The sequence below is a fragment of the Sus scrofa genome, chromosome 16, assembly GCF_000003025.6.
Source record: "Sus scrofa isolate TJ Tabasco breed Duroc chromosome 16, Sscrofa11.1, whole genome shotgun sequence".
NCBI classification, from domain to species: domain Eukaryota; kingdom Metazoa; phylum Chordata; class Mammalia; order Artiodactyla; family Suidae; genus Sus; species Sus scrofa.
The window spans coordinates 51,179,970-51,192,935 of record NC_010458.4 but is presented as its reverse complement, the minus strand read 5'-3'; the positions used below and the strand labels follow the sequence as shown (position 1 = coordinate 51,192,935).

General features: G+C 39.9%; 1 protein-coding gene across 4 annotated transcripts in view; it reads left to right on the top strand.

The window, feature by feature from the left end:
• The window catches only part of CREBRF (CREB3 regulatory factor), a 64,792-nt gene that overhangs the window by 17,871 nt on the left and 33,955 nt on the right, over positions 1–12,966 (top strand). For all 4 annotated transcript variants that reach the window (XM_013990647.2, XM_005657631.3, XM_021076896.1 and 1 more), the window contains exons 2-3: positions 9,614–9,817; positions 11,738–11,863. In XM_013990647.2, the coding sequence (XP_013846101.1) occupies positions 9,809–9,817; positions 11,738–11,863 (135 nt within the window). In that variant the 5' untranslated portion in view covers positions 9,614–9,808. The remainder of the gene's footprint in view (positions 1–9,613; positions 9,818–11,737; positions 11,864–12,966) is intronic.

Sequence of the window (12,966 nt, the reverse complement as noted above, 5' to 3'; positions counted from 1 at the left end):
TTTTTTTGTCTTTTTGTCTTTTTAGGGCCACACCCATGGCATATGGAGGTTCCCAGGCTAGGGGTCTAATCAGAGCTGTAGCTGCCGGCCAACACCACAGCCACAGCAATGCCAGATCCAAGATGCGTGTCTGCAACCTATACCACAGCTCATGGCAATGGTGGATCCTTGGCCCGCTGAGCAAGGCCAGAGATTGAACCCGCAACCTCATGGTTCCTAGTCGGATTCGTTTCCGCTGCGCCATGATGGGAACTCCAGTATTTTATTCTTTTTGATGCAATGGTAAATGAAATTGTTTCCTTATTTTTTCTTTCGATGTTTTGTGGTTAGTGTTTTGAAATGCAACAGATTTCTGTATATTTTTTTTTGCATCTAGCACCATTAATGAATTCATTGATGAGCTCTAATAGTTTTCTGGTGGTGTCTTTAGGATTGTCTATGTGTAGCGTCATGTCATCTGCAAACTGCCCTCAGTTTTACTTCTTTTTTTCCAATTTGGATTCCTTTTATTTCTTTCTCTTCTCTGATTGTTGTGGCTAGGGCTTTCAAAACTATGTTGAATAAAAGTGATGAGAGTGGGTATCTTTGTCTTGTTTCTGATTTCAGGAAAATTTTTCACTTTCAACTTTTCACCATTGAAAATTTGTCATATGTGGCCTTTATTATGTTGAGGTGGGTTCCTTCTTTGGCCACTTTCTGAAGAGTTTTTTTTTTTTATCATAAATGGATGTTGAATTTTATGAAAAGCTTTTTCTGTGTCTATTGAGATGATATGGTTTTTACTCTTCAGTTTGTTAATGTGGTGTATTATGTTGATTGATTTGTGGATATTGAAAAATCCTTGCATTCCTGAGATTTATCCCAGGATGTATGATCCATGGTGTATGATTTTTGCATCTGTGTTCATCAGTGATATCAGCCTGTAATTTTCTTTTTTTGTGATCTCTTGGTCTGGTTTGGGGGTGGGGTTGATGGTGGCCTCACAGCATGAGTTCAAAAGTATTGCTTCCTCTGCAATTTTTTGGAATAGTTTTGGAAGGATAGGTGTTAATTCTTCTCTTAGTGTTTGTTGGAATTCACCTTTGAAGCCATCTGGTCCTGGACTTTTGCTTGTCAGAATTTTTAAAATTACGAATTCAGTTTTAGTAGTGGTAATTGGTCTGTTTATATTTTCTATTTCTTCCTGGATCAGTCTTGGGAGATTGTACCTTTCTAAGAATTTGTCCATTTCTTCTGGGTTGTCCATTTTATTGGGGTATATTCGCTCATAGTGGTCTCACGATTTTTTTATTTCTGTGGTGTTGATTGTAACTTTTCCTTTCTCAGTTCTGATTTTATTGATTTGGGCCCTCTCCCTTTTTTTCTTTCTTTTTTTTTTTTTTTTTTTTGTCCTTTTAGCTATTTCTTGGGCCGTTCCCGCGGCATATGGAGGTTCCCAGGCTAGGGGTCGAATCAGAGCTGTAGCCACCGGCCCTCGCCAGAGCCACAGCAATACGGGATCCGAGCTGCGTCTGCAACCTACACCATAGCTCACAGCAACACCGGAGCGTTAACCCACTGAGCAAGGGCAGGGACCGAACCCGCAACCTCATGGTTCCTAATCGGATTCCTTAACCACTGTGCCATGATGGGAACTCCTCCCTTTTTTTCTTGATGAGTCAGTCTGACTAAAGATTTGTTAATTTTATTTATCTTTTTCTTCCTTGTTTTTTTTTTCTTTTTTTCCCCCAATTTCATTAATCTTTTTAGAGAACCAGGGTTTAGTTTTATTGATCTTTCCTATTGTATTTTTAGTCTCTAGTTCATTTATTTCAGCTCTGATCTTTATGGTTTCTTTCCATCTATTAACTTTTGGTTTTATTTGTTCTTTTTCTACTTATTATAGGTGTAAGGATACATCATTTATTTGAGTTTTTTTCCCTTTTTATTCATGTAGGCTTGTATTGCTATACACTTCCCTCTTAGAACTGCTTTTACTGCATCCCATAGGTTTTGGATTGTCATGTTTTCATTTTCATTTGTCTCTAAGTATTTTTTCATTTTCTCTGATTTTTTCAGTGATCCATTGGTTGTTATGTAGTATATAGTTTAGATTCCACATGTTTGGTTTTTTGCAGTTTTTTTTCTTGTAGTTGACTTCTAATCTCATGGCGATGTGGTCAGAAAAAAATGCTTGATATGATTTCAGTTTTCTTAAATTTACTGAGGTTTGCTTAATGGTTCAGCATATGATCTGTCCTGGAGAATGTTCCATGTGCACTTGAAAAGAATATGTATTCTGCTTTTGGTTGGAGTGCTCTATAAATGTCAGTTAAGTTCATCTGGTCCAATGTGTCGTTTAAGGCCTGTATTCCCTTACTGATTTTCTGTCTGGATGATGTGTTCATTGATGTAAGTGGTTAGGGTCCCTCACTATTGTTGTGTTACTGTCAATTTCTCCTTTTATGTCTGTTAACATTTGCCTTACATGTTGAGGTGCTCCTGTGTTAGGTGCATATATATTTATAATTGTTATATCTTCTTTTTGGATTAATCATTTGATCATTATGTAGGATCTTTGTCTCTTATACCAGTCTTTATTTTAAAGTATATTTTGTCTAATAGAAATATTGCAGCTCTGGCTTTCTTTTGATTTCTATTTGTGCAGAATATCTTTTTTTCCATTACCCAGACTTTCAATCTGTATATGTCCCTAGATCTGAAATGAGTCTCTCCTAGGCAGCAAATATACAGATCTTGTTTTTGTATCCATTCAACCAGCCTGTGTCTTTTGGAGCATTTATTCTGTTTACATTTAAGGTAATTATTGATATGTATATTCCTATTGCCATTTTGTTAATTGTTTTGGATTTGTTTTTGTAGATCTTTTTCCTGTTTCATTTGTCTCTTCTTTTGTGATGTGATGACTGTCTTTAGTGTTGTGTTTGGATTCATTTTTCTTTTTTTGTGTGTTTATCTGTTACAGATTTTTGTTTTGTGGCTACCATGAAGTTTTTGTGTAGGGATCTATGTTTATACATGCTGGTTTCAAGTTGCTGATCTTTTTTAAAAATTTTTTATTGCAGTTTATTTACAGTATTCTGTCAATTTCTGCTGTACAGCAGAGTGACCCAGTTATACATATATATACACATTATTTTTCTCACATTATCTTCTATCATGTTCTGTCACAAGTAATTGGATATAATTCCCTATGATATACTGCAGGACCTCATTACTTATCCAGTCTAAATGTAATAGTTTGCATCTACTAACCCCAAACTCCCAGTCCATCCCACTCCCTCCCCCTTCCCTTCGGCAACCACAAGTCTGTTCTCCATGTCTGTGAGTCTGTTTCTGTTCTGTAGGTAAGTTCATCTGTGCCATATTTTAGATTCTACATATTAGTGATATCATGTGGTATTTGTCTTTCTCTTTCTGACTTCACTTAGTATGAGAATCTCTAATCACATCCATGTTGCTACAAATGGTGCTGTTTTGTTCTTTTTAATGGCTGAGTAGTGTTCCATTGTGTATATATAGCACATCTTATTACATTCCTCTGTCAGTGGACATTTAGGTTGTTTCCTTGTCTTGGCTATTGCGAATAGTGCTGCAGTGAACATAGGGGTGCATGTATTTTTTGAATGAATGTTTTCTCTGGATATATGCCCAAGAGTGGGATTGCTGGATCATATGGTAGTTCTGTATTTAGTTTTCTGAGGAACCTCCGTACTATTTTCCATAGCAGTTGTACCATCACATTACTTCAAGTTAATTTCAAATGTATTTTAATACCCTGCATTTGTGTACTCCCCTCAGGATTACAGTTACAGATTTTATATTTTACATATAATTGTTCTGTGTATCCCTTACCTACTTACTGTGGATACAAATGATTTCACTACTTTTTTTCTTTTTTTTTTTTGCTTTTTAGGGCTGTACCTGTGGCATATGGAGGTTCTCAGGCTAGGGGTCAAATTGGAGCTATAGCTGCCAGCCTATACCACAGCCACAGCAACACAGGATTCTTAACCCACTGAGCAAGGCCAGGGATGGAACCTGCCTCCTCATGGATGCTAGTCAGATTCATTTCCAATGTGCCACAACAGGAACTCCGATTTCACTACTTTTGCCTTTTAACCATCCTACTAGATTTGTGTATGGATGATTTCCTACATTTATTGTATATTTGTCTTTGCTAGTAATCTTTTCCATTTTGTAATTTTCTTGTTTCTAGTTATGACTTTTTCTTTTCCACTTAGAGAAGTTCCTTTAGCATTTGTCGTAAAGCTGGCAACAAATTTGTTGAAGTTTCTTTTAACAAACAAAAGTTAAATTCTTTTTTAACTTTGTCTGTAAAGCTTTTGATTTCTCCATTAAATATGAATGAGAGCCTTGTAAGGTACAGTATTCTTGGTTGTAGGTTTTATTTCTCTTTAATCACTTTAAATATATCATGCCACTCCCTATAGAGTTTCTGTTGAAAAAAATCAGCTGATAGCCTCATGGGGGTTCCTGTGTATATTATTTATTGCTTCTACCTTGTTGCCTTTTTTTTTTAAAGTGACCACACCCATGGTATAGGGAAGTTTCCAGGCCAGGGATTGAATCTGAGCCATAGCTCTGGCAACATTGGATCCTTTAACCCACTGCACCAGACTGGGGATCGAACCCACCACCACAGCCATGCAAGTCACCGCAGTTGGATTCTTAACTCACTGCACCACAGCAAGAATTCCTCCCTTGTTGCTTTTATTTTATTTTTTGTCTTTGTCCTTTTGGGGCCGCACCCATGGCACATGGAGGTTCCCAGGCTAGGGGTCTAATCGGAGCTGTTGCTGCCGGCCTACACCACAGCCACAGCAATGACAGACCTGAGCCTCATCTTCGACCTACACCACAGCTCATGGCAACGCCAGAGCCTCAACTCACTGAGCAAGGCCAGGGATTGAACCTGCAACCTCATGGTTCCTAGTCGGATTTGTTCCCACTGTGCCACAACAGGAACTCCCCCTTGTTGCTTTTAATATTCTCTCTTTATCTTTAATTTTTGTCACTTTGAGTACAATATGTCCTGGTGTATTCCTCTGCGGGTTAATCCTGTCTGAGATTCTCTGCAGTTCCTGGACTTGGGTGACTGTTTCCTTACCCAGGTTTAAGGAAGTTTTCAGGTATTATCTCTTCAAATATTTTCTCAGGCCATTTCTCTCTCTCTTCCCCTTCTAGGACCCCTATAATGCAAAACATAGCATGCTTGATGTTTTCCCAGAGGTCTCTTACACTGTTCTCATTTATTTTCCTTCTTTTTTCTGTGGGTGGCAGTGATTTTCACTACTCTGTCTTCCAGCTCATTGATCTGTTCTTCCTTATGTAGTCTCTATTGATTCCTTCCAGTGTATTTTTCATATCAGTTACTCTATTCTTTAATTTTGTTTAGTTCTTTGTATTTTCTAATTCTCTGTTAAAAATTTCTAATTTCTCGCTCTTTGCATCCATTTTCCTCCTGGAGTCTTTAGTTATCTTTAATGATCACTACTCAACTCTTTCTTGGGTAGATTACCTACCTACATGTTCCTTAGTTCTTCCAGGGTTTTATCTTGTTTCTTTGACTGAAACATGTTCCTCTGTCACCTCACTTGTCTAAATTGCCATTTGTATTTTTACATATGTGGTAGGTTGGTTACATTTCTAGACCTTGGAGAAGTGGCCCTCTGTAGGAGACATCCTACCTGTCCTAGCATTGCCTTCCCATCTCACCACCCAAGGGCCAGGGGCCAATTGGTCCCAGGATAGTGTCTGGTCTGTGTTTGCAGACTCATTCTGCAGGCTGCGGGACTGTAGTTTTCCTACTTTTGGTGTGTGCCTTCTGACTGGGGGGTGATGGTGGTGGAGGAGCTGGTTTAGGTGTTTGTGTAGGTTTTTTGGCAGGAGGGCCAGGTGCCTGCCTCTCGTGGGTGGAGTGGGGTCTTGGACCTCTGGTGGGCAGGGAGTGTCTTGGGACATGTTTAGAGGCAGGCTCAGGGAGTCTTTAGGCAGCCTGTCTGCTGATGAGTGGGGCTGCTTCCCCATCCAGTTTGTTGATTACTGGCCAGATATATCCCAGCACTGGAGCCTGTGACTGTTGGGTGGCTCCAGGTCTTAGTGCCAAAATGTCAGCATCTAGGACAGCTCATGCAGATGACTGCTTCTGAATATATCTGCCACAAGTATCTGTGTTCCCAGGGTGGGCCACAGCCACCACTCCCTGCACATCCCCCCCCCCACCAACTCCCCAGGAGAACCCTCCAAGACCAGCAGGTAGGTCTGGCCCAGGGTCCTATGAAATTAGCACTTTTGCTTTTGGTTTTGGTGTGCATGAGATTTTGTGTGCCCCTTTTAAGAGTGAAATCTGTTTCCTGCAGTCAAGCCTTCAAAGCCAAATGCTCTGGGGGCCTCTCTTCCCAGTACTGGATCTCCAGGCTCGGGGGAGCCTGACGTGGGGCTCAGAACTCTCACTCCTATGGGAGAACCTCTGTAATATAATTATTTTCCAGTTTTTGGGTCACCCACCCAGGGAGAATGGGATTTGATTAATTTGGGAGTCTGCTCCTCCTACCAGTCTCATTGTGGGTCCATCTTTATGTCTTTAGCTATAGAGGATCTTTTCTGGGAGGTTTCAGTCTTTTTCAACAATGGTTGTTCTGTAGATTTTTGTGATTTTGGTGTGCTCATGAGAGAGGTGAGCTTAGGGCCCTTCTACTACTCCACCATCTTGTCCACCCTCTTGTTTTGTTTTAATTATGGAATCAAAACTGGAATATAAGTCTCTTGTTTCCCAAACAAGTGCTCTTTTGCTAACTGTGTTGACAAGTTTGTTTTGATGCTAAGTGTTTAAGTAACATTTAAAATAAATATTTGTATTTGTGTGGAAGTATTATAGCTTAGAAAATTTGATAACCAGGAGAGAGTAGTATTATTTTCTTTCTAGAGATGAGAAAAATGAGGCTTAGAATCATTGCCCTACCCAGTGTTGTGTAGTTTGCAAGTGAGATCTATGATTAGAACTTTGCCTTTTTTCCTTCAGTGTTTCCCTGATAAACCAAGCTGTTGGTACATAGTATCTGTAGCAAATGCCAGTAAATTTAAGTTGAAGAGAACTCAATCTCTTCTTGAGTCTTCACCTCTGTTGCCAGAGAGGGTAAGTTTCAGGTATGAGAAAGTATCAAGCTCTTTTCCCAGATCTAGGTTATAGACCAAGATTATACTGGTCCACTTTGTTGGAATCTGTCACTGGAATAATATGCTTTTTGGAGGGTCTAAGTAACAGTCTGGAAAGGTCAGCTGACCTTATTTCTCAGAGGAATCAAGAAGAGTTAGGAATGAGACTACACATCAGCAGTAGGTACAAGGCATGAAGCCACATAAAGAGGAATTGGGCCAGAACTGACCTTTGGCACTAGCAGGCATCAGTCCATTTAAACTGTAGCACTGGGAGTTCGGTTGTGGCTCAGCAGATTAAGAACCCGACATAGTGTCTGTGAAGATGTGGGTTCAATCCCTGAAGATGTGGGTTCAATCCCTGGCCTTGCTCGGTGGGTTAAGGGTTTGATGTTACCACAAACTACTGTGAAGGTCGAAGATGTGGCTCAGATCTGCTGTGGCTGTGATGTCAGCCAGCATCTGTGGCTCCAGTTTAACCCCTAGCCTGGGAACTTTCACATGCTACAGGCGTGGCCCTAAAAAGACAAAATAAAAAATTTTTTAAATTAAAAACAAAACAAAACAGAAGTTCCCATTGTGGTGCAGCGGAGACAAATCTGACAGGTGAACATGAGGTTTTGGGTTCAATCCCTGGCCTCTCTCAGAGGATCAGGGACCTGGCGTTGCTGTGAGCTGTGGTGTGGGTCGAAGATGAGGCTCAGATCCTGAGTTTCTGTGGCTGTGGCATAGGCCAGCAACTCTAGCTCTGATTGGACCCCTAGCTTGGGAACCTCCATATGCCAAAAGTGTGGCCCTAAAAAGCAAAAAAAAAAAAAGGGGGGGGGGTGGAGAGAGAGAGACAGCTCTCTCTCTCTGGATTGAGATGCATAGTTAAAATTCTGTTTCTAGGCCCAGGCTGGGCACTTGAGGGTGTTTTTCCTAGGCTAGAACAGTGCACTTGGAATGAGAGGCACCAGAAGGAAGCGCCTAGCAAAGATCTACGAAAAGCTCCTACAGTGATAGTCAATTTATTAATCTAATTGAGTAGAACAATTATTGAGTCCCTGTTGACTACCTCTTATTTGTTCAGCAAGAGGTCTCTGAAATCAGTCCAGAGAATGTGTTAACTGCAGAGGGCAGCACAGCTTAAATTGACTCTTTTATCTCAGCCTAAGAAATGAAACTGCTTGTAGACCAAATGAGAGGAAGGAGTTCATTGTAAAGTAGAGGTTGTCAAATTTTAGGGAGGATCAGAATCACCCCCAAGGGCTTGGTAAAACATGTTACTGGGCCCTACTCCCAGAGTTTCTGCTTTAGTAAGTCTAGGCTGGAGCGCAAGAAAATTTTACTTCTAACAAATTTCCGGGTTAATACTGATGAAGATTGGACCAGGCTTTGAGGGTCACACATCTAGGAGGAGATGATGAAGGGTGTATAGTTTTTCAGTTTTTGATTAAAACTTTCATAGAGGAGGGTGGAATTTCCATTGTGGCTCAGGGGTTTAAGAACCCGACTAGTATCCATGAGGATGCAGGTTTGATCCCTAGCCTCGCTCAGTGGGTTAAGGATCCAGCGTTGCCTTGAGCTGCGACATAGGTCACAGATGAAGCTAATTGGCTGTGGCTTTGGCCAGTGGCTACAGCTCTGATTCCACCCCTAGCCTGGGAACTTATATATACTGCACTTGGCCCTAAGGCCCTAAAAAAAAAGAAAAAGAAAAAGAAAGAAAGAAAAAAAAAGGAAACCTTCATAGAGGAGGGCAAAGGGAAACTACCCTGTCAGTTTCTATCACAGTCAAGACCCTGTGCCAGGTGGTTTGCAATCATTTAATTTAACCCTTGAAACCACTCTGCACTCTGCAAAGTAGTCCTTATCCCTCTTTCCCTCTCAACATACAAATGTTAAAAACTTATTGAAATAATTCTTACCTCAAGGACAGCTTTCAAACTCAAAGAATAGCGTTGCATATACCTTTACAAACATGATTTTATTTAATGTAGAGGATATGTTAGATTCTGTTGTTTATAATTATGTATTCATACTCTTCTTAGAGATTTATAAGGGGTATAAAATGTAGATTCACTTAGCAGTAATGATTATACAATAGATGGAATTTTTGAGACACTGTTTTCTCATTTGAAACACAAACCGAATGGAAACTTTATTTTAACATTAAGTATAATACGTCTTTAGATCCCAAGAAGGTTGGGCCTATATTAATTTTGCCAGTTTTTTTTAAATTTTGCCAATTGTTTATTAACCAATTCTATTGCAGAAACGAAAGGGAGGGATGGTGAATTGCAGAATAATTGGTATTAAAAACCAGCCAAATTCTTGATATTACAACTATAGTACTTATTCCTTTAAGTGTTATTTGCTTAATGTCATTTTTGAAAGGTCAGCTTGTTTTTAGTGGTGCTCAGTGAAGTTGCTTTGTGTTGTCGTTTGACAGAGTCACACAGAATTATTAAAACAAACACACAAACCCACAGTGATCCAAGCAGTTGAATTGAAGGCATTCTGGGAAACCTGCTGTTGATTGTGAAAATCATCTTTAACCTTAAATTTAAAAGTAAAGCTGGAAAAGAATTTACAAACAAGAAAAAAAAGAAGTTTGGGATCGGACTCACAGGATCTGGGCTTGGAAATGCCTCAGGTAAATCTTACAGAGTAGGTGTAAGATTGCAGAAAGCCAGTACCATTGGTTCTGTAAGTTCTCTGAATCTTAATATAACTTAATATACTCTTTCAAAGATGTTTTGCTTTTGATCTCAACTGGTTTGGAATACATGTTCTTCCTTTGCTGCAGCTTTGAAATTTAATGCACTTGACAGAGGGAACAATGTGAAGGAACTCTTGGTTGGAAGGTAGGCGGAGGTGCTGGCTTTAGGGGAGCTAAACTAACTCCCCTGAAAATCTGCCACAGAAAGCCCACTTCCATCCCCTGTATCTTCTTCCTCTTTCCCAGTTGTTCCTTTCCATTTATGCCCATTGAATTCAAGTAGGAAGAGATGGTGAGGGATGTCAACCTCTCTCTCTTTCACACACACACACCCATTCACACATATACCTGTAACTCCTCAGTACGTATCTGAGAACGGCTGGATCTGTGTCGGTTATGGTAACTACTTTGAATTGACCAGTTCAGGTTTGCTGAAACAGTAAATGAAGTCCTCTTAGTCCCCACTCTTCATATTCAAACGTCTTCCCTTCCCCATGCATTGGTTAGCTCTTATCCACCACTTTTTGTGCTGGGGAGAAACCCAGAGATCTTGAGAGGACAGGGACCCTAAGGTGGCTTTATGTGGGGCCAAGCGGAACTATGCCTTGAGCACAGGACATCAGCAGCTTGCTGAGATGGTTTGGTGACTCAGAGCCAGGCAGCAGCAAAGGAAGAAGATTAGCTGGCTGATAGTGGCCTACCTCCACCCTAACCACTGGGCCAAGTGGACTACAGATACCCATTTCGAGTTCTTTCCCATTCACACTTTCCCTTGCTGTTTACTGAATACTTGACTTTAGGTCTATACAACACTTATTTTGAGCTTGCAGCCTGGGAAGGTTGTGGAAAATTAGAGAAAGAAAAGAAAGGCATGGGAGGTACCCATAAAGAAAAGCATGATGAAAAGCGTCTGTGAAAAGATCAGTCTGTGGTAGGTAGATGGTCAATGAATAGAGCGATATACGTAAGTAGACTAATAGCATTTTAAAAGTTTTGATAGGAGCTTATAAAAGAAGAACAGAAAGACAAAGAGGGAGTTTTTAATTCTTTCCTGTCTTCTGCCATTATCCAAGTTAAAGATCAAAGTGAGGACTTGTTTGGGCCACTTTAGGGGGTCTTGGCCCAAACTTCATTCCAGAGTGGTTTGTTATAGATACTGAAATGGAAAAGGGGGATGAAGAGAAAAAGAGCAGTGACTCTGGGTGCCAAGTCTCCCCCCCTCCTTTCTTATTAGTCATAGAAAGTGAATCCTTTTCAGGGATCAGGATTAAAGCTACTGAGTTCATGCCCTAGTTATTGGCCTCATGCGGAAGACTTTTTGATATCTGGCTGACTCTACCTCTGTCATGTTCCGGGAGGCATTTCTTGGACTAGAGATGCCCAAATTGTCTTCCGTTTGGGGACTTTGAACTCCTTTAGGAGTATAGTGTGAGACTGTCTTGCTACCTCTACAGACCCCAGGAAATGGCAGGGGATTCTCCACTTCATGGAGTTAAAACAGAGAGTGTCGTTAGAAGTGGATTTGAAGAAATGTAATATAGCCAAAAAATAAAAGTACTCATTAGGTACTATTTGCTGACTCTGGTGGCTAAATAAGCTTTAGTTTTTGAAACCTAGGTATTCTTAACAATTGCCACTCTATTTCTTTTCCTATTTTTAATGCATATTAATTATTTTCCTAATATAAGTCCACAGTTTAATGTTAGTTAAATATTTAAATGTACCAAAATGCAGGGAAAAATACAAAATTGTTCTGAAAATAATCATTTAGTAGATATATGGGGGTGGGGCTTATGTGTGGTAAATTGATCTCGAAGCAGTGTTAACTTTCCAAAATTAAAATCACTCTTGTAGCCTAGCGTAAGCGGAATGGATCCGCCTTTTGGGGATGCCTTTCGAAGCCACACCTTTTCAGAACAGACTCTGATGAGCACAGATCTCTTAGCAAACAGTTCAGATCCAGATTTCATGTATGAACTGGTAAGTAACATTTTCTTAGATTCTGCTTTAATTGATTTAGGGTAAAAGTGTTGTGGTATAATTTTTTAATTTATAAATGCCTAAAAAGAAAAAAGGATGTGATTATGCCAAATTTTATTCTTGTCATTGTCAGCCTAGTATTTTTGAAGGATGTATGAACCCACTGGAAATAATAAGAGGAAGTGTTATCTAAATATCCTTAAGTCTAGTTTTTGATGATGAAGATGGGAAGCCGTCTTTTTTTTTTTTTTTTTTGGTCTTTTCTAGGGCTGCACCCATGGCACATGGAGGTTCCCAGGCTAGGGGTCGAATCGGAGCTGTAGCTGCCGGCCTATACCATAGCCACAGCAATGCGGGATCCAAGCCACGTCTGTGACCTACACCACAGGTCACGGCAACAGGATCCTTAACCCACTGAGCGAGGCCAGGGATTGAACCTGCAACCTCAGGGTTCCTTGTCGGATTCGTTAACCACTGAGCCACGACGGGAACTCCAGCCGCCTTTTTAATGTACGTAATTGCTAAAGGACTTTTCAACTGGGATATTTAAGAATGATAATCTTGAGCAAAGCATATAACAGAATTATGTGAGACAAAAATAGCAATTCTAAGCAATATCTGAATATATGTTGAGGTAAATAAACACTAAAAGACTCCTAAGGAAAACACTTTAGCAATAGCTTTAGAGGTTTTCTTCTGGCCTAGCAGTTAAATGATCTGGTGGTGTCACTGCTGTGGCTTTGGTCACTGCTGTGGCACAGGTTCAATCCCTGACCCAGGAACTTTTGCATGCCATGGACATGGCCAAAAAAATTTAATTACATACAACTTAAGTAACACAGAAGTACATAAAAACTGGAAAACTAAAACAGATTTGTTAATTTACTAAAAACCATTGAATTTTTAGTAAAAAAATCACTAATTTTTTAGCAAAATCACTTAATGCAGGTGGATTTTATAGCATGTAAACCATATTTCAATAAAGCTGTTAAAACACACAGACACACACATGCAGGCAAAACAAAACAAAACCCCCCCCCAAAACTAATAGAGTAATTGAAACAGAACAAAAACAAATTGGAAAACAGAAAATTTTCTCATTT